Below are 16499 nucleotides of genomic sequence, written 5' to 3' on the forward strand. Positions count from 1 at the left end.
CCGCCCCTCAGGGCTTTGGGCTCAAAGAGCGCGGGGCGGGTCCGGCCAGCACCTCCTGCCGCAGCCGGGGAGAGCTGAGAGCTGTCTGAGCCGCTCCGCAGCCGCTGCCAGCATGAGCAAGGGCATCTTGCACACGCTTAGAACGAAAAGAGAAGTGAGTTTGCCTGAGGGGTCGGGGCCGTGGTTACCCGCCCGCCGGGAGGGATGCGGGGGGCTCGGACGGCTGCACCGAGGTTTCCACTTGATTTCCCGAGGAAATGGGACATGCATAAAGTTGATGTGTTAAAAGTGAGGTGTGGAGGAGGGTAATGTAGAGGTAAAAGTGAAATTCACGTATTAAAAGTGAAATGCTGTAAAGAGTAATATAGAGGAAATACACAGGAACAGGTAATCCCTGCCCAGTTCTGTGTAACCCTTGCTCCCCTACTCGTGGGTCTGTAGCTGGGACATAAGGTCAGCTCTTTTCTCTATTTTATCTTTCAGCTCATTCCCCTGGCCGGAATATTGTCCTTCGCAGCAGCTGGGGCGTTCTCTTTTTGTATCTATTCCCTCTTCCGCAAATCTGATGTGATGTAAGCAAAAACTTATTGCTTGGAGCTTACCCTAAATTGTTTTATTCAACCGAGTATTTGACTATCATGTTTTACACACAGAAAAAAAAAGAAATTGTGCCAGGCACATGTTCCAGAGTGCTGGGAGCACTGATAATGACTAAAGTATCTGCAGATTGTAAACAGTGAGGAAATTAATTAATTTGGAGTGTAGTCCAAGTTATTTCCTAACTTTTGATTTAATAATTATGGGGGTTTTGCTTTAGGTATAAGAAGTTTTAAATGTTATAATTAAGAATGTCATATAATCACATTGGTAGATGAGATGCACATATATTGCAACCAGGCTATTGACTTGTATATAAAGAGCAATGTTTGATAGTATTCCAATGGCTTGGCTGATAACTGGAGCCAAATCCTACACTCTTAAAGGTTTTGGGAGTATATTTATTTATTTTAAAGTGATTGGAATAGGCATTTTAACTGTTAGGGTAAAAGTCCCTTGTGTCTTTATTCAGTTTTGATTTTTCAGCTTGCTTCTCACAATGGTATGTGAACAGTGCTGGCTTGCTTGGTGCTTTGGAAGCTGCAAAAAAAAGCAAGCTATCATTGATTCCTATCCAGATTTTAAAATACAGTGCCCAAACCTGTAAACTTGTGTTTTAGGGAACTGCTTACTAAGGTGAATAGTTCTACTGACAATAGGCTGCTCATATGAAAATGTGTTCAAGGACACACCTTAAAACATAATACCTGTTTTATCTTCTTTTAAAGCATTCACAAGATTGGCAGTTCAGAACCATGGGAAACTATTGATCCTACCAAGCCTCAGAAGGTAATTTGTACATATAATATATGTATAAATAGCATAAATTTCCAACACAATGAATCACTTCTTTCAATGTGTGAGAACTAGTAAAATATGAACAAGAGAACAAGTGTAAAGTTGATGTGTATCTAGTTAAAAGTGGAAACAAATACTTCTTTGATTACTTTATATCTTCACTCTATTAGCTAATGATAGGCATCTCTTACACTGTAGGTCTGATCTTAAATTCATACTGCACTTCTGGTTGTTGTCCTATGTCCATTCCCACCCCAAACAGCCATTTACTCCATTCCATTGATAACAGTGGAAACTTGGAGTATAAGGAAGTGCTGTTTACTCTTAACTTGTTCCTGAATTACAGAATTGAGTAAGAATGTTTGAGTACTGTAGCCTGAAGGAAAAAGATCTTAATTTATTAGAGCACTTAGGATAAGGAAAAGTAAAGTTATTTGGCAGATTACTTAATTAATATCCAAGTGATTTTGTTCAGCAAATTATTGTGTCATCTGTTGCATATTTCTGAAAGGAAAATGTAAAGCCACTAGAACTTCTTCAGCAATAAGCTGGTGTTTGATATGGGGAGGTGTGGGAGTTGAGTAAATGCTCACTGGGATTTTCCTGACTTTCATATTTTCCATTTCTTCCAGCTGGTAACAATCAATCAGCAGTGGCAACCTATAAAAGAGCTGGAAGAGGTGAAAAAGCTGACGAAGTGAGAAGTTTCTGTTGCCTCCCAAAGGTACCCTATGAATCTAGTGGAATCATTTCTGCACAAACTTGACTACTGAAATCAGTGTGCGGAAATGCTTCTGCTACATTTTTAGGGTCTCCCTACATTGTTTTGGCCTCTGGATGAGGAGTTTGATGTTGCTTTAGAAGCTGGCATACAGCATCCACATAGTCCAAAAATCTGAATCAAAATACTCATTTTCAATAAGCATTTGATGTAAATTTTTGAGTATTCAGATGGTGATTATGGATCAAAAAAGCCTTCATAGTTTTTGTAGAATTTCAGGATTTGTTTCAAAACACATTAGTTTTGCCATTTTATTAATTTTTAATAAAATAAATTCTACATTTTTACATTTCATGTAAATTCAAAAGCCTTTCTAAATTGGGAATCCTAGTCTCCTTTCAGAGATACTGAACTTTCTGTTCTGTATTTCAATGTTGTATGGAGACTAAAGGCATAACCAGAGGATGTCTTTGTATGGCAGCATATGTGGTCATTCAGTACACTTGCATTCCTTGTCTCTGTTAGATGTGAGAACAGATTAACAAAACTAATGTTGTGCTGCAAATATTGAAACTTACACACTGAGGAGTCCAATAGGTTCTTTAACCTTCTTATTTAATTCTAATTGTATTTGAGACTGCAGATTTAGAACCTCAAAACCTAAGGGTTAAGCATGGCTAGAAGGAAAATGAAAATCAGGTAAATATTGTTCATGATTAAATGTTTTTGAAGTTACTAGAATTAGAAAATCTGCATCATCCAAAACTACACAGTGTTAATTTCTTATCTTTGTGCAAGGTTGTTCAAGTGCAAGCTGCAATGTACTGCACAATTAACAATATTTTTAAAGATTTCTACGTGCTATTAGGTATATCTCTTTTATCAAATAGAAACTAGCTGATTAAAATTAGGAATGATTCTATGAAGAGGCAGTTCCTCTTTAAGCTTCTGTGTGTTTGATCATGGGTTGGCCAGGGAAAGAATGTAATGGGCAGGGTCCCAGTAAAATCATCCCTTTCTGCGAGGAAGGGAGCAAAAGTGAAACAACTGCTAATTGGGAAAAGTCCCCTTAAATGAGTAATAGTCAAGTGCTTTAGGTCATTCTGCTGCAGCAAAGACAAGCTTCATTTAGAAAAGCTGTCTCCTTAATTCCAAGGTGGCTTTGCTTCAGAAGCTGTTTTCTTCAACTGAGAAAAAAAATAATCTAAATGTTGCATAAATATTTGTTTATCTAGTAAGGATGACTCAGCAGCATTTATGTTTTAGAGTGAGAGGAACTACTAGTCTTCAGAATAAGCTTGTGTTTAAGGAATGACATTACAAGAAGATTGAATATCATAGAACCACAAAAATACAGAGCTCTGAGGAATACAAGTTTTAAGTATTTTAAAACAGAATATTTTAAAATCTTTCTGTGTATTTCTACTGGACTGTAGCAAAAACAAAATGCCATGCTCCAAGTTGATGCATTAATTGTTCTTCAATAACTCACTTTTTTTAGCTGCAAATACTATGACCTAAGTATCTGTCAACATTGGAATAATAAATGTAAGTAAATTTTAGTTAATTTTTGTATTTAGCCACATTTCAGTGATGTTTCTAGTAGCACATTTAGCAGTGTGACTGCTGTCACACTGTGTGACTGCTGTCATAGGTTGTTGCTTATTTTATCATGTCCTGAAGCATAACAGCTGTGGTAATAAATCTGTTTTCCTTTGTAAGCTGTTCTGTTTTTCTTTATTAATATGGATTTCTGGGGAGGGTTTTCACACAATCTAAGAAATCAAAAAAATTTTTTGGCAGTTCAAAAAGATTATGAATATTGTTAAAGCTGTTAGGGTTTTGTGTCTTTTCTGACTGTCCCTAAAAATGTCTCCTGCATAGAATATTTTTTCTTATAAGTAGCATACACCAAGAGCAATTACTGTGTCTCCCCAATCAGCTACTCAACATAAATCCATAAAGCAATGTACAAGTTATTTCCTTGTTCCTCAAACAGTAAAGATTCAACTGGTTGAATTTTATGAGCTGATGTTTATGAGAACAGTAAAGCTTCCCTGATCTGTGTCATGCAAACCCATGAGTCTTAATTCCATGAACAATTTAGAGGCTGTTGAAATTATTTAACAACTTTCTTATTTCTCTCTATTTCCTTTGCTGTCTTTAGTCTCCTACTCCATTCTGCTCTTGATTTTGGTTTAGTTGATGTTGACTTTTTTTAACAATCACTATCTCTGCTCACCCTAGCTAGTACATTTACATGGAACTATATCACTTCCAAATTTCATATTAATTATGAAGTTTAATAAAAATGGTCACTAGTTTGTTAGAGTTTCCAGTATAGGTTGGAAGCCATTATAAATGTGTTTTAATAGTTCTAATCACTATTAGAAATCCACCATTAGAATCTATGGTCATGCTTCTCTAAATTTTTCTATGTAGTCTATATGTAAATAGCTTTCTGGAAGAAGAGAAGAATAGAAGGCTGCTTTTTGCAGTGTATATACAATGAATTGCTAATTTTTGTTATTACAGTAGTTCCTCAAGGCCTTAAATCTGCAGATCTTGTGGTGGTGTGGCAGAGTGTGTTGGGGTTTTTTGTTTCTTTGCATGTGATAGCCCCAGTGTCAGCATTTCTCCTTCTGCCCCCCTGCATTTCTCTGCCACAAGGTGCTATCAGTGCAGTTCTGCACTGTCTGGTTCCTTCAGTGGTGGTCTTGTGCAGAAAACAGTAACTTACAGAGGGGGCTGATGCACCTGTTGAAGGAAATGGTTCATCCTGCAGTAGTTGTCTGCCTTAGTGCAGAAGGTGGCTGTCCCTAGGACTGGCTGTGGAAAACAAACAAGAGTAATGGGAATGATTCACTGAATCCAGCCAATATTTGGTGTTGGAAACTTCTGGAAAATCTTTCAGCTTAAACAAACATGGCACAGTTTTCCTTTGCTGTCTGAAGCCTTTGCTGTCCGGCACATGCACATGCCATACAGGAGCACACAGACAATGAAATCCCATAAAAAGTGTAACTGATATAGAAATCAAAGCACTACAGCTGGCTTGGCCTGGGGCACTGGGGTTGGTGGGTGTTGCTCCCCAGTGCTGATGTGAACAGGGAGGAGGCAGCTTGTGTGCCCACAGCTCTCTCCATGGGGCAGCAGCCATGGCAGTAATGGCCCCTGGGAAGCCGTGAGGTGACACCGCATCCAGAGCACCTCGGCCTGTGCGCCGCGCCCTGGCCAAAGATCACACACCCTCACCAGGCTGTGCCAGCCCTATTTATGCTGGACCTTGCCCAGGTGAACAAGGGGTTTAGTTTAATTAGCATTTACTTTTAATTTTGTTGTGCACACATTCTGGCCAGAGCCGTTACGGGGGAGGTGTTGCCCTTCAGGACTCACTCAGGATGTGGGAGAGCCCCTCACAGCACGGGGAGCCTGGGGCTGGGACAGATTTCACCCTAGCAAGGGAGAGCTGTCCTGCAGCATCACCACCGTGCCTGTGTGGGGACTGAGGGCCATGTGAGCAAGGTGTGGGAGTGGGGTGGCAGAGCACTGCTTGGGAGCCCTGGAGACAGTTTGGGTACCAGGATATAGACCAGTGCTGGCCTTCACTGCCAGGTTACCAAATAGTTTAAATAAACCCTCATCTCTTACCAACAGGGGCATGACAAAGGGTTTGGTTTGGTGTTGGTTTTCACATTTAAGATTTCCAAGACTTCCTGGTGTGCCAGGCTGGCTCTGTGGCCTCTGTTCAGGGGTTGTGACACTGCACAGCTCTGTCCTTTATCTGATGCTGCTGCTTCACAAACAAGGAAGTAAATGCAGAAAGTCCTGATCCCTGGTAGTAACAGAACAATCTTATCAGTTTTCCAAAGAAAAGCAGTCATCTACTGCTAATAAATCACCAATTTACTGCATTAAAAGAAAGGGAAACATGTTCAAGCTGTTAAAACTGTTTCATTTAATGATGCATCTTTCCCTTCTGCTGTGACTTTTATAATTCAATAAAGCCTAAATTTTTTTTGAAGACTGTTAGCACTGTGCTGCCCATGCTGTAGCAGTATTAAATATATTAGCATTATGCTGCCATTACTGTGTTTAGTTTTCCTCTTGGCAAACTTTGAATGAAGCATGCTATGGTCAGAAAAAATTAATTCATCTTCAAGACTGCAGTATCCACCTCACTCCCTAAAGCAGAAATCCAAATCCACAGCACAATACCAGTCACAATGACTTGCAGTTCTAGTCATTGCCTCATTGCCAAACTTTTGCCCATAATTTCCATGTTACAATTGCATGTTTTACAAAGTAGATGAAAAAACATCAGTTTGAAGTTAGGTGAATGTTTTATACTGATTTCAGGGAGGCATGAAATTAATACAGTAAAGTTTGCAGTGGTTGTGTATTTGTGCTAGTATGTGTTTTTTGAAAATTCTCTCTCAAGAAAAATTAAAATGTTTCAGAACTGGGCATGTCTGTGCTCAAGTTCCTGTATTTTTATTAGTTCACAGAGGAGGCGTTTCCATTACACAAATCAGGGTGTTACAGGGAAGTTGGTGTTTGAGGATTTACTGTTAAGGGTGTCACTTCTCAGTAGGTGTAAAGGGCACAGGTGTACACCCTCTGCAATAAACAGAATTACCCCCAAAGTCATAGGTGGATTCCCTCAATAAAGAACCAAAGTATTTGACCTTCCTGTCTGCTTTTAGAAATCCCCACACTTGTCTGGCTGGCAGGGCCACAGGTACAACCTGCATTCCTTAAGGAACAGTACAGCACAGGGTATTGCTGTAGCTACAGTACATCTGTTGAAAGGAAGTGTAATCATTTACAAAAAGCAAAGGCTAAATGAAGTTCTTTATCTACTGGGATTTTTTCTTCTTCATTAAACAGATAAAAGAAAGTATGGCAACCCAACAAAGAAGGGAGATGGGGGAAACGCCAATATTCTTTTTTCATACAGTAATGAAAGTCTTTGATGTGGGCTAGACAAGTAAAATATACCTTGTTTAGGAGAAAAGTGACTGTAAAACCATCAGATGTCTTAGTTGAACTGCACAACAGATCACTTTGCAGGCTGTAAAGGAAATTGGTATTGATTTAATTTCTGACCACCACAATTTGCTCCAGCTACAGTAGTATGTTCCATACTTGGTTGCATGGTAGTGTGATGAAGTCCAATGTTTCCCAGTTGCTATCTGCACTACCCACATGACCTGGCTTTATATTTTCTTCTCTCCTTCCTTTTTTTGTACACAAACACACCTTGTATAATGAACAAAATATGAACTCTTAAAAAATAAAAAGAAATTTTTTAAAAGCCATGCAAACAACCCTGCAGTATTAGTACCCCTACTTAGCCATAGCAGGGGGTGGGCTGATTAGTAGTGTTTAATTTTGTTATTACTCCAACTCTGTGAGCAGCTTCCTTCTAGCTCTGGCAGCTAAAATTAGGAACTAGCTCTTCTCTTGATCCTCTCCTCAGTGCAATCTCAGATGTAATAAGTCTGTGGAAGAAAAATACTCTGCTTTCATTGCTGCTTTACAAAGACAGTTAATAGAGTTAATGTAACGAGACATCCTGCATAGCTATTCACATCTAAAACATATCTTCATTTACAGCTAAATGCCCATGACCCTTTAACATTTGATAAGCAGAGAGTTACTGTACTTTGATTTTTCTATTATATGACTTGAACTTTGCTCTGTGGCAAGTTGAGGAAGCTAGGTTGCTTGAAAACCATCCTCATTTATTCCATCTAGGTTCTGTTTCAAGCAAATAGAAAGAAACCAGTGTGTAACTGGTTGGGCAATTTGTTTCCAGTTTAAGGTGTGTCTCTTCTGCAATAGCTTAGAAAATACAGAATTGCTTAATAGCTTCAAGAAATGAAAGAAGACTTTACTGGAAGGATGTTGTGGTTTGAGTTCATCAGCCTCCCTCATCTGTATTTTCTATCTCTGAAGTCTGTTCCACTAAATCCAAAACCACCACTGTACTAGCAATTCCAGAATGTAAACACAACAATATTTGTCATTTATAATTGTACCTGCCTAGTTTGAAACAAAATTGTTTCCCTCGGTTTATGTTTTTGATTGAAAGTGTCCTCTGATTCTTCAGAAAAAAAAAACACAGTCAGGAATGTTTCAGATGGAAGAATCTGTTGTCCTGGAAACATGAATTCAGCACCCCAAAGAAGGAATTCTTATTTTCATAGAAACAAAGGGTTTGCATGATAACTTACCTTGTTAAGTATTAATATTAATTAATATAATCTAATTACGTTTCAGATATCTGTAGCCTCAAATAATTTCTATTGATATGATTTTTTTCCTTAGATGTTTGTAACTGGAGGAAAGCACTGGAGCATGCATTCCATGTATTTACCCATATATGCCTTCAAGAAGTGACTAAACTCCTTCCCAGTAATTGATCAGGCAGTCTGTGCTAGGTTTGTGCTTTTCCTTATTGCATCCATTAAAAAGTTAAATTCCCTGTAGCTTTTTTAGGAAAAAATAAGAGGGTTTGGTGAGGGTTTATTCTGGGGGGGGCGGGAGTGTTTTGGAGTTGAGTTGCTGTTTCTTTACTGACTAATAAGACATTTCCAGGACGTGTAATAGAATATATTCCCTTGGCAGCGGGAAGTGCCCGTGGCTCTGCTCAGCTCGGAGCTCTTGGTGAACGCTGGGAGCGCTGCGCCATCGTCTGGAAAAGCCGGGAACGGCCTGGAAAGCTCCCCGGGGAGGGGAGCCTTTGTCCATACAGGTGAGTCACGCTTGTTCTCACAGGGGAAACAGGAGCATGAGAAATCTGTAAAAAAATGCAAAATAATTGTGTGCTACGTTGAACTATAGAGCACCATCATGTTCATGTTCATGTTCATGTTTCATCAATTTATTTAGGGATTTATTAAATAATTTCTTTGTGTGTGTGCTTTGGGAAAAGAAATTGAAAGATTGCAGGGACTTGGGTGCTCTTAATGCACCTGGGATAAATGCAAATTTTTAGTCTGCTTGCCATCTGAGTCCTTTTGTTTATTCATCAGCTGAACTAAAAATCCCTGTGTGTATCAGGACTTAGTTTGCTATGTAAAACGATGCAAAACACACTCAATACAGACAACACTGATGATTTATGTGCCCTCATGTACTGGCTGATAATGGTCCTGGAGAAACAACTTATCTTTTTACCATGTATAATAATAAGGCAATCATAAAACAGTCATCTTAAGGATAAAATTATACTTTTGCTTATGAAATGGCACTTTTTTCCCCCTATATAAATTGATGCCATAAAAAGTATAAATGCTTCATTGCTGTAATAAAGACAGTTATTTTATCCTGCATACTTAGCACCAGTTGCTTTCAAACTGTGCAATACCGAGAGAAAACAGAGATAAAAGAGCAAAAATACTCAAAAGAGCAAATGTAATGATGAGGATATCATCATTTTACAGCTTTACACACAGAAGGCAGCTACACGTGTGTTTTAAGAGCAGATTGCTCTGGTGGCTGCAAAACAGAAAATGGAAAGGATCCATAATTATTCTAGTAGCTTCCAAAGTTGTGTCAGGTATTTCAGAGAATGAAGGAGCATGTAGGGTCCTTCCTAGAGCATTCAGCTGTGGAAAATGGAATAAGGGTAGACCAGCAGGGGATTTTCCAGCTCCAGAGCACAGACACTGTCAGTGCCCAGCACGCTTTGTTAGAGAGGGGAGCAGAGGATGAAACTGGAAAGGAAATTAAGAGTGGGGAATGTGGAGGACGTTTATATTATTTTTTTGTGGTAGAAAGGAAATCTAGAGGCTTTCAAATTAGGTCTTTGCTGTGAATTAGCAACTTGGTTAAAAGGTTTTATTTTTATTTTATTGATCAAAGAGGAAATGATCTTCGGGCAAAGGCAGGCCTGTATTTGAACAGCAGAGTTCTTGGGGTGTATTCCACCCCTGGTGCAGTGAGAGAAGCTCCTGGTGACCCTGGAAGCAGCAGTGCCCAGTGTGTGAGCTGGACATTATTAATGAAACTGTGGAGATGACAGAATATGGCAAGAAAACAGAGAGGGAAACTGAGAGCAGTGGCATAATGCAAAGAGTTGGTGAAAAATGACATTGGAGATATGTGTGCTCACTCATGGGAAAACTGAATGTGTTTGGAGCAACCAGCAAGAAAAAAGACCTTGGCAATGCCCTTTTGGATAGAGGGAAGTGAGCTGGATACTTCCAGGGCTTGTCCCCTTCTCTTGAGATCCCAAGGGAACTTCTTCTCTGGCAATGGATTCATTTATTGGACTAGGAAGCTGCTGCAGAATGTACCATGTCTTTTACCCAAGCACTCACTTTTGTTCATTACACTTACAGTGATTTGTAGAGAGAAATAATGCTTTAACAGCCCTGCCTGTGCAGCATCAGTGCAGTGTCCTCATGAGATGCCACCAAAATACCTGAACAGAATCCTTGCCACTCATTACTTGATGGGTGTCTTCTGGGGCTTTTGCTTCTATGTCAGAAAATTACTTTGAAATGCCAGCCTTCTGCTTTTCTGAGTCACTCTGCCACTTGGGAGTGATTCTGCAAGAAATAGCAGATATGTACAGTAGTGAGATAATTGAAGACCAGATTCAAGTATGACATTTTAAATGGTAATTCTGCTGGTGAAGAAAGAAATGCTGCTGGTATTGAAAAGACAAAATGTCAACACAATTAAAAACAAAAACCAAACCACATAATTAAGCAAGGAAAACATTCAGAAACAAAATATGTCTCTGAAAATTTTCTTTTTAGGATAAGAACACTTCAGAAGGGAAGAGTAGGATGTGAGGGTTTGCAGTCTACTCATATGAAAATGTTTAATTGACTCATATGAGTAGGTTGTCATTAAAACTGTATCTGTGCTTCAGAAAAGGATGGGTGACAATCACAGATTTAGAAAGGAAAAACCTTCTCCCAGTGTGGACTTTCAGAAGTGGCAGAATTTTCTTGGGATTTCATCTGTTCAGTCAGCAAGAGTATTCCAGCACAGCTCTGGAAACCAGGAATGCTGGTTGTGGAAACCTGCTTGAATCTTGGAAGTTTTTTGTTTGGAAAGAAATTCTGTCAAGTATATGCATTTTCATTTCAGGCAGAGGATTTGTAAGAAGGAAAAGAATAGTGTAAGAGTGTGTAAACTATCATAGCCACATTAAATAATCTGGCTTGGAAAAACAGGAGGCCTTATTTATAATAATGCCCCTTTCCTCTAAGCTGATACTGAAAACAATCTTGGAGTATCCATAAAAGATTACTGATTATTTTATTCTTTATTCTCATTTTGTCTTCTGTTGCCTTTTCTCTGAACTTCCAGTCTACAGACCTTGGTAGCAAGGGCCCCTCAAAGGTGAATGTAGGGTTTCAGGAATGTTTTGCAAGTTGCTTCATGATAATCCTTCACCATGCTTTGTCAGCTTACACTTTCTGAAGTGCAGTTATTGCATGTGAAATCACAAGTCTTAAGTTGTTCTGACTAAACACAGACTTAATTAATTCTATGTATAGCATCTGCAAACTGAGTTGAAGCTGAGTGTTCAGACATTTCAAAACACAGCTGCCCTAAGAATCAGATTGCTGTAAGAATTCAAAGATAATGAGAGAGAGAAATACAAATAAATATTTTATAAGACAATGTGAAGTTTAATAATCGATTTAATAAAACCCACAATAGAACAACACACCTTTTTTCTTCAATTAAACAAATGTATAGTAAATTATTAAAAAACTGCAAATACAATACATGTCTACTGTACTTCAACATCTAATTACATCAACTGTAAACCCCAATTTAATTAAAACCCATTTGAGCATTAGTATGTGCAAAATACCTGTTGTTTGTGGTTTTTGCCAGTAAGTTTGAAAGGATGGGATGCACATTTTTAATGAACTGTGATATGGCTTAATTGATGGTAGTGTTTGTATTGCAGCATTACCTTCCCAAGCACAGTGCTGCTTTTCAGCTGCACACACTCCCATGCTGTACACCAGTGTTCCTGTTCCTTGCCCAAACAGATACAATCTGGTGTTATGTGCACTCTGTCCAGATTCTCAATGTGCTGTCAGCTTTCATCAATAAAAATTAATCATGTGATCCCTACCTCCAGAAAGAGGACAAGAAGCAAAAATTGTTACCTCCAAATCAGCCTTATGAAAATGTGAAACCCTAGCGAGTTTCAAAACAGAAAATAGCTGAAGTATTCACAGCTGAATATCACAATAACCATAACTGGCAAAAGCTTTCCTTTTTGATCCACACAGAGAACTACTTTCCATGTCAGTGGAAGTTCTGCATAAGGTGAAAGTACAGAACAAACAAAAAATACTTGAAGCCAAGTTCTTGCCATCTTCTGAACTTTGTACATCATGTTCTTGCTGCTCTTAGCTTCTTGAATGCCATTGACGTCAGAAGCAGGTTAAATCTGGCCTTGTAGGTGAATGATAGCTTAGTGTAAAGATTTATTATCTTGGGTACATTCAGAATACAGGGGTTCCACAATGAGGCCAAACAGTTCCACTTTGTGGATTCTGAGCTGCCCAGATGAATACACAGTCTTTCAGGTTGCCTCCTCTCTGTAAATACAAAAGGGCCTTTCTGCCACTGTAGGTTGTTATGATATTGTTGTCCAACACCTTCAGGTTACAGAGCTTGCTTGGATTTTGCTTTCTCCATAAGCTAAGTAGTGGGAACTGCTGTCACAGTAGCACTCCTGTCAGGATGCTGCCACGCTGTGCTTAAAGATAAAAGGTCAGAGATTGTGATGGATGGAATTGTGCATGTCTAAAACTTCTGCTCCCCACTTTCCTGTTGGATGCACATATCTGTAGATTGCATTTGAGAGTATTTCCAAGTCAAATAGCACTTCTATCATTTGACTTTTCTTTTAAAACAAAACAATCATGGAAAAAATTATCAATTACAGGACATTTATTAATTACAATTAGAACGCATGCTAATCAACTGGCCTTTTAATGTGAATCAAATGATGGTTTAGACATTCAAGATTATTAATAATAAATTCCTCTTACAAGTCAAAACTTTATAAAATAAATAACCTGTTTCTAATGTATAAATCCTATTCTAAAACACATTAAAGATAACTGATCACTTAAAACACTTTGGGTCCAGTGTTGGGTCTGGTCTCTAGACCAGAAGTCTGGGCAAGGATCTTCCTGTCTGGATCTCTGAATGCCCAGATTAAAGCTAACTTTCTGGTCTGGGAACAGTAAATTCTGTAATTTACAGTCTTTTCAAAGAGACAGTTTCCACAAGAATTCAACTTAATGTACAAATGTACATGTTAATAATTTGAGATACTGTGTGAAAATTACTACTGCAAAAATACTGAAGAATGAATTTGGGGATCATGATATATTGTGCAACCCTGGTATGATCAGCTTTAGAGACTTTTGACTGAAATACTGAATGCCTGATGCTCCTTTTGGAGTGCAGGTACTTTGTAGTACGTAATGTTTAAAGGACAATATTGGACTGTAATTTGTGAGGTATCTGCAGAGCCACGTTCCAGTTTGTAAACAATAATCCAAACCCAGCTTTGTCTCAAAACCATAATAAATTGAATAGACCAGTACAACGGAGAGAGTGAAATAAATGTTCTGTAGGGCAACCACCGCACTTTTTGCAGCACCGGTTCTCCCTGCTGCATGTCCCATGGTACAAATCCACATATTAATGGTTACTATTGGATAATTTTCATTTTGCATTTATTGCTCTCAGTCTTTGACTACACAAGGTAAAGAATAAGGCAGCAGTTCCCAAAACATATGAAATTAGGCACTGGAACTCTGACAATTCGCACAGGTTTTGCTCATTTCCTGTTTGTAGCTCTGAAGCTGGACAGAGCACTTGTACATTCCAAACGTGTTCAGCAGCAGCTGCCGGGCCTTGGACTGAACGTCCTCCCATTTAGATGAACTACCAGGAACTGCAAAATTAAGAAAAGAATTAATAAATTCACTCCTTGAGAAACCTGAGCAATGCAAATGTTCTCAAACTTATCACAGTGCCACCATTGAGAATAATTTTTGCTCACACTTTATTAATTTAATATTGTTCTTGTGGTCACTGTGTACTCTCTCTTCATCATTTTACTCCTCTCTTGATAGAACTCTGTGTGTATTTGATACTATCCCCCAAAAACCTGAGCTTTCCTACTAAGAACTAATATTCATAGTATAGTTGGATGTCTGAATCAGCACACATTTTGGGCAAAACATTTATTTTTCATGTGTTGATTGTTCCACATTAGAACTTCACCCTTTCTTTTCCTAAACATGTAAGAAAATTTCTGAGGAGAAATTTTGTGTTGGTTTTTTTCCCTGCATTGGACGTTTTGGTATAAAAATTTTTATTTGCACAGTTCTCATTTACACCATGTCTTTCTTGGCCAAGGTATTCTATTCCTTGCTGTACAAAACCAGAGTTAGCAGATTTTCCTTCCCCAGAATGGTATTTCTTGGTTCAATTTAAATAACAATATGAAGAGGAAGTGGTGGGGTTTTTCCTAAACTTGGATTTAATTTAGAATTATGCTATCCAGCAGCTTACCTAGTTGCAAGTGGACTATGGCAGTTGTTTTCCCTGCAGTGAGAGACCAAACATTTAAATCTTCTATAGAATAAACATCCTCAATTTTCATCAAGTCTTCCTTGATGCGATCCACATTTAAGTGCCTTGGAACTCCTGTGATACCAAACATGAGATAAAATTAATTCTGTCTTCTGCAGAGTCTCAGTAGCCTTTAAAATGTTACAACAGATCTCAATGTCAAAGAAATTAGAATTTGTGCTGTTGGAGGTGATTAGTAACTTCCATGTTATCAACAGAAAACAAGATGGGAATGGGCCAGTGAAGTCTGGTATGGATACAGAAGTTGTACAGGAATTGCAGAGCTGTCTCGGTGGAATCTGTCCTGTCCAGAATCCACACTCTGGCAACAGCAGCATTAGATATCATTTACAATGATGTACTTTTGTTGACAACTTCACTGCACTTCTAACCCTTAGTAACAGCTTAGGCTGGACTCCAGGATCAAAATCTGTTAAAAAAAAAAAAAAAAAAAAGCTAGGGCCTGTCTCCTGAAACTGCATTTCAGGTACCTGGGATCATGTTCACAGGCTGCAGTAATCCATGTGCAGTGGTCAACACATAGGACTGTGTTTTACAGAGTGTCCTCTCTGCAAATCAGAGATCAAGTCCTTTTGGTATTTTCAGCAGCACATCTCTAACTTACCACCACATCCTTTTTCTGTACAAAGGGCAAAATCAAAATTTTAGATTATCAGCTTGGGTCAAAAACTAATGCAAGTACTGAATAAACTCTTTCTGAGTAGTTTTGATGCTACAGCAGCTTTTATTGCTTATCTTCTAGATTTATGGAGTTTATGTATACTGAGAGGAGTTCAGCAACTTGCTTCTCAGATTTCTTCAGACTTTTTGCATAACTTCTCTGAACCTGGTGCCTTACTGTCTCTTAAATTACATTATTTCCAGTACTGTCTCTTTTGAAAGTTCAGTGTCTAGGACTGCCTCACATGAAACAAAATTTTCCTTCTAGTGGAGACCATCAAAAATTATTTAGCTGATAAATAACTAGCTAACTGCCTGGTATTTGTACAGCTTTCTTTTTCCCAAGAAAAATGGACTTAAATTCTCTTATCTACATCATACTTGTGATGGGCTTCCATTCTGCCTTATAAATCTATATTAAAAGCTAGAATCTCATTGCTTGTGTTGGACAGCTATTTAATTTTTAAATTTTGCATTCTTAGTATAATGAGGAAATGGAAGTTAATACCAAAAGTTGATACAACTCCAAGGGCTTTGGTGTTGCAGCAGCAGTTTCCAGTATAAATGCAAGTCCATTCTCTGGTGATTCTGAATTTGAATTGGAAAAGTTTCCTAGCATGCATAAAGCCCACATACCATCACTTTCAATGACTTAATTAATATGGAGACTTTTATGACAGCTGGGATACCTTCTCAGCGAACTTCTACTTTGTTAGATTTTTTTAAAATCTTATGTGACAGCAAAAGCACTTAACTGAAGATTCTGAGGTTTCTGATTTAAACTTGTTACCTAATAAAAGTAAAGTCGATGGTAATTCACGAGACAGTTAATTCATGAGACAGTTAGGAATGTGCAGTTAAAACCTAGGATTTTTCTCCCAGCCCTAATATCTTCATTTTATAAAGTAATAGTACTAGATCAAGCAGTAATAGTTGCCATGTAAGCTGTGATAAAGCAAAGGATGCTGCTGACATGTTTCCCTCTATGTCACACAAGATAAGATCCTTCAGCCCATATTCAGCTTTTTCTTCTCTTTTTTTTCCTGCATTTTACATC

The 16499-nt window shown here is 38.4% G+C and overlaps 2 protein-coding genes across 3 annotated transcripts in view; one reads left to right on the forward strand and one right to left on the reverse strand.

Moving 5' to 3' along the window:
* The window catches only part of C15H15orf48 (chromosome 15 C15orf48 homolog), a 21421-nt gene continuing 4922 nt past the window's right edge, over nucleotides 1-16499 (forward strand). Inside the window, exons 1-5 of one of the 2 annotated variants that reach the window (XR_010029625.1) lie at nucleotides 1-154; nucleotides 484-572; nucleotides 1326-1386; nucleotides 2028-3664; nucleotides 8750-8876. Coding sequence is in view for 1 of the 2 variants with exons in the window: in XM_063169758.1 (XP_063025828.1) it covers nucleotides 113-154; nucleotides 484-572; nucleotides 1326-1386; nucleotides 2028-2096 (261 nt within the window). In the remaining variant the exon portion in view is untranslated. Of the gene's footprint in view, nucleotides 155-483; nucleotides 573-1325; nucleotides 1387-2027; nucleotides 3838-8749; nucleotides 8877-16499 lie in introns of those variants that run through there. The other variant, XM_063169758.1, reaches the window with a different exon arrangement.
* Nucleotides 13050-16499, reverse strand: part of SLC30A4 (solute carrier family 30 member 4) — a 15272-nt gene continuing 11822 nt past the window's right edge. The window contains exons 6-7 of the mRNA XM_063169757.1: nucleotides 14702-14836; nucleotides 13050-14078 (exon numbers count right to left, since the gene is read on the reverse strand). Of these exons, the coding sequence (XP_063025827.1) occupies nucleotides 13924-14078; nucleotides 14702-14836 (290 nt within the window). The 3' untranslated portion in view covers nucleotides 13050-13923. The remainder of the gene's footprint in view (nucleotides 14079-14701; nucleotides 14837-16499) is intronic.

Source organism: Melospiza melodia, chromosome 15 (genome assembly GCF_035770615.1).
Source record: "Melospiza melodia melodia isolate bMelMel2 chromosome 15, bMelMel2.pri, whole genome shotgun sequence".
Lineage (NCBI taxonomy): Eukaryota > Metazoa > Chordata > Aves > Passeriformes > Passerellidae > Melospiza > Melospiza melodia.